This window comes from Mastigoproctus giganteus, chromosome 8, assembly GCF_048544385.1.
Source record: "Mastigoproctus giganteus isolate SK-2022 chromosome 8, ASM4854438v1, whole genome shotgun sequence".
Taxonomy (NCBI): domain Eukaryota; kingdom Metazoa; phylum Arthropoda; class Arachnida; order Uropygi; family Thelyphonidae; genus Mastigoproctus; species Mastigoproctus giganteus.
The window spans coordinates 176,705,279-176,726,151 of record NC_143582.1 but is presented as its reverse complement, the minus strand read 5'-3'; the positions used below and the strand labels follow the sequence as shown (position 1 = coordinate 176,726,151).

General features: G+C 35.7%; 1 protein-coding gene across 5 annotated transcripts in view; it reads left to right on the top strand.

Annotated features, from left to right (window-relative positions):
* Positions 1 to 20,873, top strand: part of in (inturned planar cell polarity protein) — a 349,766-nt gene that overhangs the window by 195,092 nt on the left and 133,801 nt on the right. For all 5 annotated transcript variants that reach the window (XM_090379923.1, XM_090379921.1, XM_090379922.1 and 2 more), the window contains 3 exons: positions 6,133 to 6,354; positions 12,483 to 12,532; positions 17,802 to 17,903. In XM_090379923.1, the coding sequence (XP_090236049.1) occupies positions 6,133 to 6,354; positions 12,483 to 12,532; positions 17,802 to 17,903 (374 nt within the window). The remainder of the gene's footprint in view (positions 1 to 6,132; positions 6,355 to 12,482; positions 12,533 to 17,801; positions 17,904 to 20,873) is intronic.

Below are 20,873 nucleotides of genomic sequence, written 5' to 3'. Positions count from 1 at the left end.
TTTGGGATGAGAGGACATCTCCTGATATATATATGTGAAATTTTTTGCAACAACGAACTTTCCAAGTTAAGATATTAATCACACTATTGCAGGTCTTTGTGCAGGAAGGAGTACCACATGATCAGTACTCAGTGCTACCCTGTTTGCCATAAAAATCAACTCAATAGCTAAACAAATGCCGTAGATGCAGCACTTTATGTCAACGATTTAAGCATTTCTTGCCATTCACAAAATATGTGAACAGTAGAGTTCCGACTACAATCAACAATTAAAAAAGTTACTGCACAGACAGAAAACACAATGGCTTTTGAATCTCTAAGCAAAAGACACTAGGAATACACTTCTGTGTTTTAAATGAAAGCAAAATAGCTGTTAAAGTGTAACTAAAATTCAAGATGCTACTGCTTTGAAAAGCATTTTAAGTGAAGAAAATAATATGCAAGAAGTCTTTCACTAACTAAAATTAATAGGCTTTTATAATCAGATTAAAAAAAAAAAAAAAAGTCATTGCAATCAATGTATACAATCACACTCCATCTCCTCATTAAGTATATTGTGAATATTTCCACTCTGTAATTTTATCAGGCATCAGTTAGAACCACAATTGCAAGAGACCAAACTAGAAAAGACAAAACTATGAAAGGGGCATTATGGCCAAAAAAGCCGATGTGCCAACAACAAACAAACAACAACAACCCACATCAATACATTGCGATTACTGCCACCTAACAGATCTTTTACTGTAGATTCTTAAAGCATAGAGGGTTGCTGCTAATAATCAAGAGTATTGCTTCCTCTTTGATAAGGTCTTACAGAAAATGATCATCCACTAAACCCACACAACTCTTGATAGTGTGTGAGTGAACAATCCACAGGGTCCAATCAGTATCTGGTAAGTTCACGTCCCCTATTATAAGGCATTCTGATTTACTGGCCCACTCAATATATCTTTACAGTTGTTTGTTATACTCATTACAATCACTGAGCTTATAACACACTCTTGCTCTCATTTTTTTTTCCCAGTGCTTATCTCACACCAAACTGACTCTATATTGCACTGACCACCCATGTCCACTGTATGCACTTCGTTTGATTTTGTGTGGTTCTTAACTAAGAGCATAATATCATCCTTTGTACTCCAGATGGAAAGGCCTGGGTTCAAATCCCTTCAATGATGAGACCTTTTGTGGGATTTTTTCATTCCATGGCTAAGTTGGTCTCAGCTGTAGATAGCAAAGTTATTCCTCTTCCCCCGGAAACTCAAGTTTTTTGTCTAGCAAAACAACCAATTGACCAGAGGACAATTTATGGGCTTGATTTATGGACTTCATTCTTGGGTGGCCCTAATATGGTAGGGGTTTTTTTTTTTTTTTTTTTTTTTTTTGTCCTTTCTGTACATGTATTTCTCATATTCAAAATTCGAATCTTTTGTATCTAATTGACACCATGTCTCTGAAAATCCCACAATGTCTGCATTGCTTCTTCCATTAGGGTCCAGCAGATCTTGAAATCCCCGATACCTTGCTTTCCAGGCTGAATGTTCCAATAGAAGCAGTGCAAGAATCACTTTCACGTCTGTCTGCACCTACTGTTAATCTATTAGTCTCTGTATCATTCCAGGCTAGCAGTTTTCCCGACTCACCTCAGTAGTATCACTATGACTGCCTCAATAGTATCAGCAAATATTCTTGCACCCCTTCTGTTTAATTTCATCCAATATTTTATCAGGCGTGAGAACCACAATTGCAAGAGACCAGTTGCATGATCTGTGCTCTTTAACTTCTGTTAATGAGCACAGACCATGCTGGGAAAAATTCTCCCCCACAAGCCTTGCACATTCTCTCCAGGGTTGAATTGATTGACAAGGCTCTCATCATGTACTCCCTCCAGTTGTCTGGGCATTATTGCAGACACTCAATTTCAGTCTTAACTCAACTGTTCCTCTATATTGCTCTATAATTGTTACTTAAATCCTCAGGTGGCCTACTCTTAATATCATTAGTACCAATGTGTACAACAAAATCACCTTTCATGCCCTTAAAAGATGATTGCTGCTCTGTAATGTCATCAACTTTAGCCCCAAGACTTATTCTGGTCCTATTCCACCTGTCTTTTTTGTACAATATGTTTCCCATTTCTCTGACAATCTAGTCACCAACTATAGCTATTTCATGTTGGACCAAGGATCTCTGTTGCAAAGGATGTTGTGTGTTGTCTAATGTTGGGCATGAGATCAAGCACTGGGGTGGACAGCTGAGTGTCTGAAGGGTCTCTGTCTTTTATTCCTTTAAGGGCATTGACCCTATTCTTCAAGCATTCTTTGTATAATCCCGCAAAAATGTAGAATTTTCACAGAATCTGTACTTTGTGTCTGTTTGGTGCCCTTTGCATCAGTGTTCCCTGTCATTCTCCCCTTTTTCCTTTGCCTCCTTTTTCTGTTGAGCATGGTTTGTCTTAAATTCTATTTTGTATATCTTGCCATTGTGTTAGAAATGTATGTGTTCACAGGCAATCTGCATATTTGGTGAGCTAAAATAATCTGGGATAACATTTGGGAGAAAAATACTACTGCCTCCATTGAGGTGGGCTAACTATATCCCCAATTGAAAAGTCCTTTAAGAACTTTCTCCCTTCATTGAAATGATTCAGATCAAACCACCAAATGAGTGACAAGTGAAGAATCCTCTGAGGTTGGAAATATGATACATGTATAAATTTTTGTAGCCACCAACTGACTTATAATGATGTTTATTACTATAGGATGTACAAAGTTACAATTAAGACAAATGTAGATAAAAGCAATAAAAATAACATATACAAAAGTATAATATGATAGTCAAAAATAATTATGATGATTTATTTTTGGTATAATTATTTTTAGTGCTTTTAACTAGTTTATTTGAATTGGTTGTTGTATGCCTCTTTATTTTTATTGCCTTTATCTACATTTGTCATTGTTTTAACTTGTATATTTGATAGTAATAAACTTTGTTACAATTTGGTGTCTTCAAGAATTTATGCAAACAACAAGCACATTTTTATTGAAATTCACAAGAAAGGACTTCACTTTGAAAGCTATTCTGTTTTTGGCTTTTTTTTTCCTTTTTTCTTTTTGGTTTTATCACTTTTAATTTAGTTTTTGTAGAAAGAATACATATCTTGGATTGTTTAGCTTGTTTCACAAATTGAATAATTTATATTTTATTTTAATGTTTGCACTCATTTAGTCAGTCTTAACAATAATTGCAGAATGATAAGATTTCAATTCATTTTCCTAATATCAAGAATGAAGTTATTGTTTTATTGTGATGGATTAAAATATTCCCACCAGTCTGTTCTAATATTTTGCATGCTGATTGGTATGACAGTGAAAATGTGATGGCAAGCACTTCCCCCACTGCAAATTATAAAACTCCTATGGAGTGTAACTTCTTTGCATTACTCAGATCATTTTCACCTTGGCCTTTTGATCTTTCATCTCTATACACCGACCATATTAGTGGAGTCCCCGGGGTTTGGGGACTTGTACTTCTGACTGAAGTACAAGTAATTTTTCTCCCCTGCTGCTAAGCACATGACAAAAATACTTTAGTCAGTGTTGAGCCAATTGTTGTTTTGAATATTTATCAGCGATATTGATGAAGGTATATCAGGCTTAATGTCGAAGTTTGCAGATGATAAAGGTTGGCAGGGTTTGTTAATGACAGTAATGACAGTATGCTACCGCAACAGGATCTAGAAACGTTGGGCAGATGGGCAACTAAGTTTAACATTGCAAATGCAAAGTAGTGCATATGAATAGCAGTAATCCCAGAGAAATGTGACAACTGGGTGGTACTACACTCAGGATAGTGGAGAATGAAAAAAATCTGGGGGTAATTGTGCAGTCAGATATGAAGCTTTCTGATCAGTGCAGACAGGCTGCCAGAGCAGGTCATGGGATCTTGTCAGTGATATACAGGAATTTTGCTAGCAGGGATAAGGAGGTGATTAACCCCTTGTATAAGGCAGTGGTCAGGCCACACCTCGAGTACTGCATACTGATCTGGAGGCCTCATTTTAGGAAGGATGTAGAGTTGCTAGAATGAGTACAGAGAAGGGCAACAAGGCCGGTGCTCTTACGAAGAAAGGTTTAAGTTCTCCAAATTGCGGCATCCTGAGACTAAATCACCTGCGAGGTCATCTGATTGAGGTGTATAAGGCCTTGAATGGTTTGATCAGGCTCGACGCTGATAAGATTACAAACCTGAGGTGGTATCAACCCAAATTGAGGAAAGATGGTTGTTGAATAGATGTGTGGAAATTTGCCTTTAGCCAGTGAGTAGTTGATTGCTGAAACAGACTTCCATCTATCGTTGTGGAAGTTGATAGCGTAAATAAATTCAAGGAAGAGGTGGACAAACATTTAGATGAAAGGCTGGTTGACATGGGAAGTGTGTTTTTTTTTTTTTTTTCTCTCTCTCTCTCTCTTTGGCTGGTGCTGTATAAGCTTGCTCTCTTGCATTATATGTGTCTGCTACTGCTAATACATAGAAAAATTCTGTTTTCATATGAAGCTTTATACTGTGCCTGATTTAGACAAAAATGCTCATCTAATTGGACATTTATATACTGACTGAAGTACAAGTAATTTTTATCCCCTGCTGCTAAGCACATGACAAAAATACTTTAGTCAGTTTGACTGCAACTTGTAATGGGTTAATAACTGCCATTTCTACCTCATATTCAATTAAAACTATCACTTTGAATATTTGTTGTAGTTCTAATATATTGTTGGAAGTTTCAAAAAATGTATAGGGTAGTCAAAAAGTTATGAGCCCATTGTATGAAGAATTGTGAATGAGATAGAAACACTGTTATTTAGTAGTAGCTTCACACATTCATCACATCATTCCACCTAAATTCATTTGTCTGTTATGTACATTAGTACAAAGCCGACCGGGCTAGCCGAGTGGGTAAAGTACCTGCCCGGCAACCCAAAGGTCGCGGGTTCGATTCCCGCCTCGGGCTTGGATCAAAGTACTGCAAAAACCTTGGGAGGTGCAATATGGCCACAGAAGCCGATGCGCCAACAACTACCAAATCAAAAAAAAAAAAAAAAAAAAAAAACATTAGTACAAAGGCATACACAATTAGATGTCACAGTTTAGAGCAGCTAAATCTTTAGAGTAACATTTTAAATTATCATGAAAGGGCCTGGTGTACTTTAAAAAAAATATACAGTATAATCCAGTGAATTATTTAATAACACAATAAATATAGAGATCTGTATATTTATTGTGTTATTAAATACATTCACTAGATTATACTGTATATTTTTCTAATATTTTAAATTATGAGTAAATTCAGGAAAGCAACTTTAGAAACATTGTCAAGCAACAAACATTCTGGTTTTCAAAGTAAAAAGGGGAAAAAAAGAGAAAGAGGTAAAAAAAAAAAAAAAAAAAAGCACTATTGTTTTTTTTTTTTACTCTGTGATTGAGAAAAATTAGTTCACTACAAGTACTGTCCTGAAGGTGAATCTGGAAATTAGGCATATCATGATGTTATGTTCTGTGTGATTCCATTAGAAGGAAATGTTCAAAGCATTGGAAAAAATTAATTACACTTGGCTCCTTCATACATAATGATGCCCAGATTGTTACTGTTCTGTCTGTAGTTTAATATCTAGTAAACACAACATTCCTGTTGTACTATGTCCTCCTTACTCTTTCATTTGATCCCTTTTATTGTTTCATCATTTCCTAAAATTAAAGTTCAACTAAGAGAAAGAAGATTTTCCAACTGGGGGAGTGCGCCTCCGTAGCCAGGTGGGAAGGAGCAGCAGTGCGTAGCACACGCTTCTTGATTAGACCGGGGTTCGAGCCCGTCACCACCAAATACGGAGGATGCGGAAAGGTCAAGGGAATGACCACCGCATATTCCTGGAGCAATATGGCCTTAGTTGCTAATGCTCCTAAAAACCAAATAACAACCAACTGGGGGAATATATTGAAAACATTGAAATCCAGTAGCATACAAATATTTTTATGTTACTGAAGGCCTCAGAACTTTAGATAGTCCATTGCATATTTCCCTAAAAGACTAGTTAGATTGTATCATATGTGATCTCTTTATTTATTTTGTATACAGGGTTATCTTTTAGCCAGTCATTTGCAGAAAGAAGATTTGCTGGATGTGTGTGCTTATTTACAGTATCATCACCTCCTAAGTCTTTTACGTCAAGAGCCTGTTTCTCAAGTAATTGTATGGAAAGAAGTCTATCCTTCCAGATACTATAGAAATGACCAAGAAAAAACAGAATTACAGTTTGTGGAAACCCAAGGACGATGGTTTCTAATGATTGTGGCTGTGGTGAGTTTTAATTAATGTTGAAACTAAAGTTATTAAAAAAATTTATTGGATCATTGAAACATATTTAAAGTTTTGCTGTTATTTTAATTAAGTGAAATATAAATGGATTTGAGATAATATATATAATATTTTGCAATAATGTAAAGTTTTATGAAATAAATACTATTCTGAAAGAGATATTATCATTAACATACATTATCAGTACAATAAGAGAAAAATTTATTGCTTCACTTTTAATTAATTTTACATCATAGCATGTTCATAAGATTATAAATGATAATGACAGCATTGTGCTGTTATCTGCTGCAAATATATTTGTTCACTTGAATTTTCCATGTTGTCAGTTAAAGTTAGATAAACAACAGAGGAGAGGATAATTCTCTTATGCCAACTTAGATGAGTAATAAGAGTTTTTAACATGATTTCTCACATGTACCATTTGGTTAAGTGTTGTGTATAGCCTTCAGATCCACTCCAAATTAATTGAATATTGAGTCCACGTCCTGTCTGCCGTAAAGGATATGTAACATTTCAGACTTGTCTCATGGGAATATATATATATACAGGCATACCTCGGTTAACGTTACCTCTGATAACGAAGCCTCGATATAACGAAGTCCGCAATTTCAAGCCCCATTTAACATAAAAAAATATTCCAATTTAAGGCCAACGCCCGACAATCATCCGATTGGTGACTGACGGCGACTCATTACGTATTCCCGAGTGCTCCCGAGCTGCGGGCATGTCTGTTATAACAGTTTTGCGTGTCAATCGCGTAATTTAGTTGTTGTTTACATGATTGACGTTGTTTCAGTGTGGCGCATTGCAATAATTGACGTAGGTTCTTTATAGCATTACATAACGTAGATTTTGTAAATTTTAATAGAAATATTTTTGTTTTAGTTAATTAAAATGTCAGAATCAAAGAAAAGAAAAGCAATTTCTTTGGAAACTAAACTAAATATCGTACGACGTGTTAAAAGCGGCGAAAGAAAATCCGATGTGGCACATTCTTTAGGATTAGCGCAATCAACTTTAACAACCATACTAAGTCAATCAGAAAAAATAAAACAGTCTGCTCAGAATTGTACAGATGTTACAGCGGCAAAATTAACTCGCTTAAGGAATCCAATTTTAGAAAAAATGGAGAAAATGTTAAGTTTGTGGATAGATGATATGTCACAACGTCATATGCCTTTAAGTCAAATGGTGATTCAAGAAAAAGCATTATTTTTGTTTAATCACCTGAAATCTAAACAAACTGAATGAAGAAATTACGGAAACCTTTGGGGCTTCTCGTGGTTGGTTCGAGAAATTTAAAAAACGGGCCAGGATTCATAGTGTAAAATTAACAGGAGAAGCTGCAAGTGCAGATGTTGAAGCTGCAAATAAGTTTCCAGAAAAACTAAAGGAAATAATTGAACATGAAAATTTTCCACCAAATTTGGTGTTCAATGTTGACGAAAGCGGTTTGTTCTGGAAACGGCTACCAACAAAAAGCTTCATTTCTATTGAAGAAAAATCAGCTGCTGGATTTAAAGCAGCCAAAGACCGTTTAACGTTACTCTTTGGATCAAATGCCTCTGGTGATTATAAATTAAAATTGCTATTAGTTTACCATTCAGAAAATCCGAGGGCGTTAAAAGGTAACATAAAAATGAATTTACCTGTAATATGGAAAGCAAATAGAAAAGCGTGGGTTACCAAGGAGTTATTTACTGATTGGTTTGTTAACCACTTTTGTCCTGGAGTAAAACGGTATTGTCAAAAAAACAACTTTGAAGAAAAAGCTCTTGTTGTTAGACAATGCTCTGGGACATCCTACTGATCTTAACACGTTGGACACATGCATTCCTGTCAAAGTTGTGTTTCTTCCAGCAAACACAACTTCCCTGATTCAACCATTGGATCAGGGAGTAATAGCATCATTTAAAGCTTATTATCTGCGTCGAACTTTAAGCAATTTAACTGAACTAGAGGATTAAGTGGAAATGACAGTTAAAACTTTTTGGAAAAACTACACCATTAAAAACGCAATTGAAAACATTGATAGTTCTTGGAAAGAAGTCACTAAGAAATGCTTGAATGGAGTTTGGCGCAAAATATGGCCAGAAGTTGTACTAGAAGAAGAAAATAACATCCAAGAAATTAGAAATGAAGTTATCCAGATGGCTCAATCAATAGGTTTCGAAAATGTCGATGAAGAGGATGTTAGAAATTTATTGAATGCAGAAGATGATGGTTTTTCAGTGGAAGATTTAGAAAACCTTGTTAGCAACGAAGACAAAGATAATGAAGGCGAAGTTAAAGAAGTTCCTGCCGAAAAAGTGTTAACAACCAAAGATTTAAAAAGGTGCTTAAATGACATTGAAAACGTTTTAAATTTTTTTAGTGAAAATGATCCCCATTTAGGAAGAAGTGTTATAGTTAAGCGATCAGTGTTAAATGCAATAACTCCGTATAGGCAATTGTTAAATGAAAGAGAAAAAAAGCATAAACAATCAACTTTAACCTCATATTTTAAAATGTGATTTCACTTTGTATGTAAGTTGACTGTTTATTTAATAAAACTTTTCTTTGTTCGAAAAAAAGCTTTTCATTTTCTTTACGTAGGAACGTATCCCTATTCTGGCCATAGTATTTTTACCTCTGAAAACGAAGTTTCGCTTAACGAAGTAATTTCGTGGAACGCATCCTATTCGTTAATCGAGGTATGCCTGTATATGTAAAATATCTAGTGATACCTTAAGATGACATTAAGTGATACAGGGAAAAAATGAAATGACAAATACGTATACAATTTACAGTAGTGACTGTTGTCCTCACCGTTCATGGGAGAGAGCAGCAAGAGCACTGTCAGTCTCGTTTCCCATTATGCTCACTAATTAATTCACAGGGGTCTCCAACTGGGACAGTTTCACTTCCGGTTTTACTGTTGCGATGGGTTGCAACGCTTTGTCAAGAGATGGTGGTGCTACATCTGCTGTGATCACCATTCCCTGTATTAGTTACAGGGTTTGGCGATTGTCAGATGCATCTGGCAGTTTTGCAGCCCATGGAGGGTGTTGGGCCGAGTATCCTATGTCTATATTGTCGGTTGATGGCAAATTTCTTAAGGTCAGCTTCGATGTCTTGGATTCGTTCGAGCATCTGAAATGGCCCAGGCCCTTTTAACCCCCAAACCCTAAAATAGATGATATGGAACAGTTGGGACGGAAACTCCACTGATGTTGGGTGAGATGGTTATTGTTTCTTTCTTCATGGAGTAGGGCATGCACTTAGACTTCGCTGGGTTAATGTTAGAGCCAAATTGTTTAAGGTAGCCTGCTAGTGCGAGTAGGACACAAGTTAATTTCCTCTGTAATCCTAGAGGGATCTGCTTGGATGGTGGTCATTATTTTTAAGTCATCTGCTTAAGACAATACATCTGGTCTCTGGCTTACGAAAGGGGAGATAATGGCAGTAAAGAGGAGACCAGAGAGGACTCTCCCTTGTAGTACTTCTGTAGATATTTGCTTGATATAGGTTTTTTTTTTTTGAATGATAGTATGGTTGAGAAGGAGTGATGAGAGGAAGTGCAATGCCTCCCTGCCTGTAGAGTAGTGGTCTTCGAGCAGTTGAAAGCTGGAGTTTAGATGTGGGGAGTGATAATGACTGTCTTTGAGGCAGTGTATCAAGCTACCATAATAATCCATTGAGTTAACAGGTTGACTGCTAGTAGGGTATCACAGGATACAAGGACATACCATGGGATGAGAGATGCTGCTGTAATGCATTTGGAAACATCCAGATATTTTGGACTATAGATTGTTCTTTGTATCACCTGTCCTTTTGAGTTGTAACTTGAGATTGGTGGTTCTAGTTGTATTAGGATTGGGTCATGGTCAGAGTTGAAGTAACCATCTTGAGGAGTCTTGAGCATATAGGCAATAGAAGTGAAAATCAGATCCAGTTGGTTTGTACCCCTTGTGGGGCCTTTGTTTTTTATAGTAAGGCAGTTCTGAGGCAGACAGTATACCAAGGTAGGAATGTACATTTGTACAAAGTAATTACAGAGCACATATATATATGCTTATAAGTCAACATATTTCACAGGCATGCATTAAGTTGGGCTTTATACGGTTTCACATTTTCTTGTGAAAGAGTTCATCACTGTAAATGCAAGGTGCCATTCTGCTCCTTGTAGCAGATAGTATGTGTGGATAACAGTTTTTGCTTTTTTCATGACTGGCAGCAGTTCTTGAAATCTCCAGCGCCTTACTCTCCAGGCTGCTGCTCATTTCAATAGAAGCAGGCAAGAATCACTTTCACCTCTGCCTGTGGCTACTGTTAATCTGTGAATCCCCCTAAGCTAGCAGTTTTCCGACCCACCTAACACTGCATCGATAGCGTCAGTAAATATTCTTGCATCCTTTCTATTTAAGTGTCTCCCATCCCTGTAGAAGCAGTCTCTCCTGTTAAGAAGCACAGACCACGCTAGGAAAATTTCTACTCCACGGAACTTGCACAACCTCTCCAGGGCAAATTGATTGCAAAGGCTCTTATCATATACTCCCTCCTATCGTGTCTGTGCAGCATTGCAGACACTTTCAAATTTAACCAACTTGCGACTTTTTTTTTTTCAACATTGATTGTACTTGATAAGTAAGTCTCCAGATCTTCTACTCTTAATGTCATTAATGCCATTAACAATATCACCTTTTGTGCCATTAAAAGATATCTGCTTTACAACGTCATCAACTTTTGTCTCTGGTAGACATACCCTCGTCCTATTCCACCTATCTTTTTTGCACAATATATTTCCTATTTCCCCGACAATAACTAGCTCCTGTTAGATTAGTGCATTCTGCCTTGACGATTGCCACTGTGTTGCCTAATGCAGAAGAGTGAGCTCTGGCATTGAGTTGGGCAGCTGAGAGCTTGATGGGCCCCAATTTCAATTTCTTCAAGGGCATTTACTCTACTCTTCAAACTGTCATCAGAACGCTGAGTTGGCACCTAATTTCTTCACACTCTGCTGCACCTACACACAAAAACATTCTTCTTGGCTAGATCATGTTGTGTTCCAGAAAGGTCTGTAAACATTTTGCAATTTGCACATTTTTTTTGGCTGTGATTCGTGGCAGAATTGCCTCCTGTTCTTCTCCTGAGTTGCAGCATTCCCACTACTTTGTGCCCAAATCAATGGGCACAAAGTAGTGACTTTGTGCCCATTGATTTGCTGCTCTAGTCTGCCACATAATTTCTGTTTAAATACAATTTAATTGATTAACAATGAAAATTAATAAAATTATTAAATTTAATTGATTAATTGAAAACACTACACTAAGGTAATAGGTTTCTAAATGCAGTAATATGTATTATGCTATCAGGTTCGAGATATACGTTACACTATATTGTTATGATCACAATCTTAAATTAGTTATATCCATGCTAAAAATTCCTTAGCTTAACACAAAGAAGATATATGCTGAACAAGAGATTAGAATCTTTTTGCTACTTATTCATAAGAGTTAAAACCCTCCCATTCCTCTGCACTATTGGTTATGTGCTACGATATTTGCACAAAAACACTGATACAATAGCGGTACAAGTAGTTAGTTGTAACTTACAAAATCACAAGCTAAATTTAAAAAAATAAGCTAATAAATATGACTAAGACTATTTAATTTATTTGTAAAACATCATTTTGTATGAACATAAAATTCGGCGTATAATCTCGTTCAAAGAATTAACAATTAGGAAGGCTATGTTTTCATAAATACTGATGACATGGGTGTCAGCCTTTGTATTTTCCTTATAACTAAGAAAGTAAGAGTAGTGCTGTAAAGTAAGTAATTGAAAAGATATTTTTTCTTCTCTCACTCTCAGATATTAGTGTCTAAATGGAACAGTTGCAATTTTATAGTGTTCAGTGTTCTCAACTGCTACAGCATTGTATAGCATTACAATACTATACAAGCATTGTAAAGTTTTAGGTTTTCCTGAATGTCAAATGAATTGTATGTAGTTTGGAAAGATAATGCTTTCAAATTTGGTTATTCTTGTTATAAGGAGTTTGCATGTTATTGTTATTATTTTTTTTATTTCATCAATGTTTTGATAGTTATGCAGTGTTTAATTTTCAGAGGTTTAGCTTACTGGGAGTGTTGCTGGAGGTTGGTGGGTGTACTTCACAGTAAGTTTTTTGTATTTCTATATATATATATATATATATTTTTTTTTTTTTTTTTTAATTTAATTTTATTTAACTAATAAGACAAATTGGATATATCATGATTTCTCAAACTTAAGCAGCAAACCAAATAAAATGTACCATGGTATTATATAATAAAAATATGCTGAATATAATAGACTTGAATTAGTTTACAATAAAGTTCTTTTCAATAATCAAATTTATTGACTATACTCTAGCATTGGTGTACATGCATGTAAACATGCACCTGTTTACTCTTAGTTACCCTAACACAGCCCCTGTATTTACTTGTTACATGGTGACTCCCACCAGCTGTTGAAATCCCTAGCACCTTGCTTTCCAGGCTGCTGCTCATTCTAATAAAACCAGTGGAAGAATCACTTTCACCTTTGTCTTCAGCTACTATTAACCTTTTAGCATGTGAATCCTCCCCCCCCAAACTAGCTGTTTTCTGACCCATCTAATATTGCCATGGTAGCATCAGCAAATATTCTTGCACCCTTTCTATTTAAGTTTATCCCATCCCTGTAGAAGCAGTCTTTCCCATTAACAAGCACAGGCCATGCTGAAAAAAATTCTACCCCATGAGCCTTGCACAATCTCTCCAGGGCCAAATTGATTGACAAGACTCTCATCATATACTCCCTCTTATCGTGTCTGGGCAGAATTGCAGACACTTAACATTGACCTGTACTTGTTTAATAAATCTGCAGATCTCCTACTCTTAATATCATTAGTGCCAGCGTATTCAGCAATATCACCTGCCCTTAAAAGATGATATTTGCTCTACAACGTCATCAACTTTTGCCCCTGGTTCTATTCCATCTATCCTTTTTGCACAATATGTTACCCGTCGTCCTGATAATAGAGTTACCGACAATAACTAGCTCCTGTGGAACCAGCACATTCTGCTCTGAAGATTGTCGCTGTGTTGCCTGATGCATAAGAGTGAGCTCTGGAATTGAGTTGGGCAGCTGAGAGCTTGATGGGTCCTCCACTTTAATACCTTCAGAGGCATCTACCCGACTAGATGGGTATCTCATAGACGCCCATCAGAACGCTGAGTTGGCACCTAATTTCTTGACATTCTCTGCACCTAGCCTGATCCAGAAAGTCCACAAACATTTCACAAGTTTTTTTAGGCTGTGATGCATTGGAGAATTGTCCCCTTCGGTTCTCCCCTGAGCCACAGCACTCTATTATGTGCTCAATGCTTTGCTGCTCTACTCTGGGTCATGATTTCCATTTGAATACAGTTGATTAACAATGAAAATGAATATGATTAATAAATTTTATTAATTATCAATACTACATTAATCTAATAGATTCCTAAATGCAGTGATATGTATTACACTATCTAGTTTTATGTTATACTTTGTGCTAATAAGTTCTGAACATACCTTACACTATACCATAATGACCACAATGTTAAACTAGTTATATCCTAAGCTGAACCCAAAGATATATGCCCAACAAATGATTTGGAGTTAAAAATTAATTTTAATATATAACAAAATTATCCAACTAATGCCAACCTAATTGATTCAAACTTGAGAACTATCTATTTACCACAATTAAAAATTTGAATTCCACTACCACTCACTCTCTGCTATGACAGGGGTGGCAACATTGGAACAAAGCTACAGTTCTACATATAGTAAGTAGTAACCTAAAAAATCTCTACCTAAAATAAAAATAACAAGCTTGACTAGGACTATAAATTTACTTATAGAATACGATATAATATGATATAGTTAAGCAAATAAAATGGCAAAAGTCTTCAAAAACTTATGATTTCTTGGAGCTGGAAAATTCACTGCTTGCACATGTATAATCTTGTCCACAGATATATGATATTTGCCAATTTATCAAGTGTACTACAAGCTTTATCAACAGGTTGGTATAGTCCTCATCTAGTCCTGTCCTGGATTCAGCAGATACTTTATTCCTTTTTCAAACTTGAATTTTATGTCAGCTTCTGCTGGATATCAAGCCACAATGGGCAAAGAATACTTAATAATTATACTCCCAGTGGCAAGATTCTTGGCACGGACAGGATACAAATAAACTACAGCAGATTAAGCATATAATCAATCAATGGCATTCTAGTCTACACAGGGTCCGAAGAGGAGATTGTTCCTGCTCAGCACTGCACAGGTCACAGTCATCCAAGGGTGGATGATTCAGTATGCTTGAGAACTGTGAAACTATTTTAACCGTTATTCAAATATATTATGGAATGCCTGTGATTAATCCTGCTGAACCCTTTGCACTCAGCCAGATTTTAGGTGACAAAGACAATGTCTGATGTTTTTGACTTTACGCTTGTATTTGAATTTATTCTTTTATTTTTCATATATATATATATATATATATATACACACAAGCAGTTCCCGGGTTTACGAGTTTTTTTTTTTCTCTCAAGTATCACGTATCAACAAAATTGAAAATATGAACATTAATTGCAAAAAATGAATGTTAAACATTCGTAAATACAGTATTTCAAACCACGCGCGTAGCTATACAATACAGTGTATCCCGCTTTACGATATTAATCCGTTCCAGAGACACCATCTTATCGTGAAAATATCGTAGTGTGAACCCAATAACACATTGTTTTTTGGTAATTCGTTCCACGACCTCAGAAGTTGAAATTTTTGCTATATAACTCTCTAAAAGGTAATTTTTACAGTTCAAATTGTATTAGTTACCAATTCAAATCACTGAAATGCACTACACTTTCATCGTTATCATATGTTCTGTTATAAGAACCAATTTTAACCGCCTTTGTGACATTTTTCTAAAGCACATTTCTGGAGGTCACGACCATAAAACAATAAAAACAATTTGCACTTTCCGGTTTATTGGGCTTTTCTGTTAGTGCAAGCAATTATAAACTGGTAATAAACTCGATCTTCCTGCATTTGCAAAAATACCGATAGCTGGAGTTGTGTGGTTTTTTACGTTATTATGGTGAAATGTGTTTCCTCTTTACTGAAATCTTCAGTGGTGTAAAAAACATAAATACATTTTCAGAATCTTCTCTTCATTCCTTTTTTTTTAAAGCTTTTTATAAAATAAGAGGATTTTACCTCAATATAGTACGTAGAACACATCCGTATGATACTTTCCAGAAATTAAAACAAAAAAATCGAAAAACTTACATTAGAGTAACAAATAATTAAAACCCAATTTAACACAATCAAAAATATTAAAAAGAATCTAACGAAAATATTCGTTACGACATACGGTCGAAAAGCATTGTCAGTTTCAGGAAGGAAATCGTTTTGAATATTTTCGTTAGATTCTTTTTAATATTTTTAATTGAGTTAAATTGATTTTAATTGTGTTAAATTGGTTTTTAATTATTTGTTACTCTAATGTAAGTTTTTCAATTTTTTTCGTTTTAATTTCTGGAGAGTATATGATAACGATGTTCTGCGTACTATATTGAGGTAAACTCCTCTTATTATTTTACAAATATTAATATCAACGTAGAACGCATTGAGCATTACAGCTTTGATTCATACTATCTAATTTTTTAAGCTTTGTAAACTTGTTACTCCGTGCAAATTGTGTTAGTTGCAATTTGTGCATTCCGTTAAAAACTGCTATCGAAATTTATAAAGAAAATAGAAGATTATCTTGGAAACAAATGCCTCTTGAAGCATTTCTGAAGACGACAACTCCTTGTGCGACAAACCAACGAGTGCCGAGCCAATAATGAGTGATCAACGAGTATGCATTTAGTCAATGATGATGAAGAATAAGCATTCTTTAACATTTATAAGTCGTAAATAATTTCTTTATTATTATAATTTGCTTGATTTTACAGGCTACGTTTTCATTTCTTTGGATAAATCAGTCATTGTTTAAACAAACTAATTAGCTAACTAATTTCATTGTTGATAACGTAACCCCTATTTTTAACATTATGTCTATAGGAGTTAATTCCCGCTTTACGAGTGCGCGCGCTAGGAACAAATTAACTCATAAAGTCGAGAACTACCTGTATATACACATCTTTTGGTATGGTAACCTGTTTATAGGTAACTAAGTATATTTTTCATGTTTTTTTATAGCTTGGCACACTGTGCATTATGGTCTTAGCTGCCAATGTGCCATTAAACATCAAATAACCAATCAAATCTCTCTATCCATTGTGTCAGTTTCATCTGTTGCCTCTATCATTCTCCAAACTCCACTTGGAACTCATTGACTTCCTTTCTTTGAAACTTGACTTTCTCGAGTCCAACATTTTTGACAATGAGGTAATTTTCCTTGGTGTGTTTAATGTTCGTGGCTTCAGCTGGCTTCCATTTTCTAGTCACGTGGACCCAACTGGTCTAGATGCTAAGGATTTTGCAATTGTTATGACCTCGTAGAGATTTTTCACTTACCTATCAAACAATACACACCAACACTCTTGAGCTTTTTCTCATGAACAACCCATTCTAAGTACACGGTCAAGGTGAGTGGCCCTCTAGGCACCTCAGATCGCAACTTGATGATGGTCTCTTCTCCAATGAAGCTATTGTCTTGTTGCCATTACTGGAATTCAAAATGAGATGATCTGCAAGATTTCTTGGTTGGATTACTGATTTAAACCTTAATGTTTGCTCGTATCATGTAAGTGAAATTCACCTTTTAGGGATGAAATCGTTTATTCCACACTCCACCAAGACATACCCTGGTCCTATTCCATATCTAAGAGAAGGGCATAAAGCCTTCTCATCTCTGTACTAACAATTGAATAACGTCACACTGTGTTCTTGGAAATCGATAGGATAATGATGAAGTTTTAATTTTTCTAACACTGATAAAGAAACATCATCTTATCTGAACCCTCATGGTTAATAAAATGAATGTATAGCATATAAGACTGTAATGGATGCATATCATTTTCAATTGCTAATACATCAATGAATCAAAGGACAACATTGTTCCAATTTATACGAAAGCCATTCATCTGGACATTATTGAAGTTTAAATGTACTATGTTTGAATTATTCTTTGCATCCAATTCTTTTGCCTGAACCTCATAGTAACTTGTTAGATTAGACATTATTTCATTTAACAAACCCGTACTGTGTTTCTTGTATAATTCAATATTATCCATTTGGTCATTTGATATATCCGTATTGAGAGATTCCATAATTTTCTTTGCTACAGAGGTTAAAACTCTCTCTTTTTTAAATTAGAGAGACATTTGCATTATACATTTATATTTTATAGACTGTTTCAATTTCAGATCTGAAGAACATTATGCACCGGATCCCTTTTATGTTGATCAGACTAGGAATACGTTACTACAGTTAGAATCTTTGGGTATAACTGTGTATATTGACAAATGGTAAATGAACATTTATGACTATTGATTTTTTTTTTATGCATTGAAAGTTTTCTTGACTTGGTTATGTTATTATTAGAAAGCTGTAAACAATTAATTCAGTATTTAAAAGTTAAATATATAAAATATGGGGAAAAAAAAAAAAAAGAGAGAGTTTGTTTTTAGTAATTTTGTAACTAAGGAAGTCAGGAAATTAAGTATATAACTTGTCAAGCTAGGAATAGTAAAAAGAATGCTATTGATGCACTGTTCTTTATGCTCGATCTTCCTTCTTGACTTACAGATTAAATTGCGAATTTCACGAATCAAAAAGAATAGTTAATATTACACTTGGTAATTTTGCATGATTATAATTATAAAATGTTTATGAAGGGTGATATAACATCCAGCTGTAAACAGTATTAAGAGTACTATACCAAATGAAATGCCATGTATTTTGATTCCTTCATTTACAGAAGCCTATGTTTCTTGCTAGGAATGGGGCCTTCAGTGGATGAAATCCTCCATTAAATAGTTTTTATTCTTCCGTTCTATTTGTTGGATGGTTTTTGTTTTAAGATTTTATTCCCCCCCCCCCCCAAGCTCTGTGTACTTTCATAGGTGCTGTCCAAAAAATATATTCTTTCTTGTTCAGTGCAGTATAGCATATAATGCATACTGTCATAATCATAAGTATTACAGTTTTATAATATTCTCCTTTTTCTTTCTGTGTATTTTGTATTCAGTTAACTTCTTAAACTGGGATCCTTATGCTCCATAATGAAAGTGCTTAAGGTTTTAATAAATGTGAAGTTTCCTTTCAATGAGATTATTAAGTAACATTTTAAATGTGATATAGATGAAAAAATTATGGTTGTTACAATTCCCCATTTAAATATACGATGTTAGATATAACATCCTATATTTAAATGGCATTTAGAGTGCAAAATAGAGCGAAAAAAATAACTAATTGGATCTGACAACAAAAAATAATAGAATGTAGGTAATACAGCAAGCCATCTCAGTTGCAAAGTTATATCCACATTATGAGAGATGCCAGAAGGCATCTCTCATAATGTGGTTTACCTACCCGCCCACTGATGACGAAGCCAAAAAGCTTCGAAACGATCGTCTGGGTGGTGGTACGCTGAAAATAAATAACAGTAGCCTTCTCTACTAGAGAAGCGTTATTTATTTGAAGTAATTCAATTGTAGCTATCTTGTTGTGAAGGCAACCACATTATGAGATACAATTAAAACGATGCTTTCTACGCTACAATTGTAGCTCAAATCTATGGGTTAACTATGGTGTATTTACACTGATATTATATAATTACATTATATATATATTTTAATTACTAACAAACTCTAAATTCTTCAACCGCTTGGTCACTGGTGGCACCACTCCTGCCTCCACGTGGTGGGGTCGGTAACCTGGGAGAAGAAAGTCACTCTCCCAGGGCTAAAAGGAGCACTGATGGAATTAAATAATTCCTCCCTCCCTCCCTTTAGAGTGATCAAGCTCATGGACAGACATATCTAATGAAAATGACAACCAACCTAAAAGGCATTGAAGAGAAGCAGAGTGTCCTAACCTATTGAACTTTTTGATAATACACTCTCTGTCCACTCAGCCTGTGGGCACGTTATCACCATTTATGATACAAAATGGTGAAACGACTACAATTCAGAGACCTAGTAGAAACAGCCACCTCCAAACATTCTGAGTGGCTATTAAAGGCAACTTTAATAGCCACTCAGAATTTGCTGGGCTGCTGCCAGTATCTGTTACTCCCCACAATACCTAAAATTTATTGAAAGGAGTGATTACACATTGGGGTCTGCTTGCAGTGTCTGATGAGGAATTAGTTCAGGAACTGAGGAATCAGTGCGAGACATATAATGATTAAAAAAGATGGAAATCTCGTCCCAACTCGTTCCATCATTTTAACTTTCAGCACCCCTGATTTGCCCTCCACAATAAAAGCTGGCTATTTAAACTGCCAGAAATATGGCCACTCCCAGCAGGCATGCAGAGGTGATGCAATTTGTCGTATATGTGGATTGAAGGATCATACACAAACAGATTGCTCAGCCACAACTCCGGTTTGTCCCAACTGCAAAGAAAGCCATCCTGCCTTTTCTAAATCATGTGATATGAGGAAAACTGAAAAGAAAATTCAAAGGTAGAAAACTGAACATAAAGTGACATATCCTGAGGCACACAGACAAATTATATTGACCATGCCTAGTCTGTCTTATGCATCTCACACCCGAAGCCATCTTTCAACTGGAGTTCAAACTGATGTATCAATACCACCGAACACCTCTCTGACAAACTGGGTTAAAGCAACCTTAAGCCTCCAGAAAAGATTCACCTAAAACTAAAACCAGCAAAGCAACTAACACTTCAATTAGTGTCCCAGCTGATACTCTAACTGCATCACATGACAGCAAGAAATCAGAAACTACCAAAGACAGTAAAAAAATCGAATTCCCAATCAACAGTATGGAAGTAGATGTACACTCCGATTATCAGGAACCTATATTAGAGCTTCATGCAAATGACACTATGGATACTGGACACCCCTTCCTCCCAAAAAGGCGCCTCCGTAGCCAGATGGGCAGGAGCAGCAGCGTGTAGCACACGCTTCTTGATTAGACCGTGACCACCAAATACGGAGGATGCAGAAAGGTCAGGAAATGACCACTGCATATCCCCGGAGTAATATGGCCTTAGTTGCTAATGCTCCTAAAAACCAAATTAGCATTAGCATTAGCAGAGGCATTTGATGCAAGAAAGCAAGCTTATGCAGCATCAGCCAAAAACAAACACTTCCACTTCACCCCTCTGTTCGTTCCAAATACCTGTCCAGCTGAGCCTTAAACTTATTTAGGGTATCAACCTCCACCACAAGGGATGGAAGTCTGTTCCACCAACCAACCACCCGCTGGCTAAAGGCAAATTTCCTCATGTCTATCCTACATCTGTCT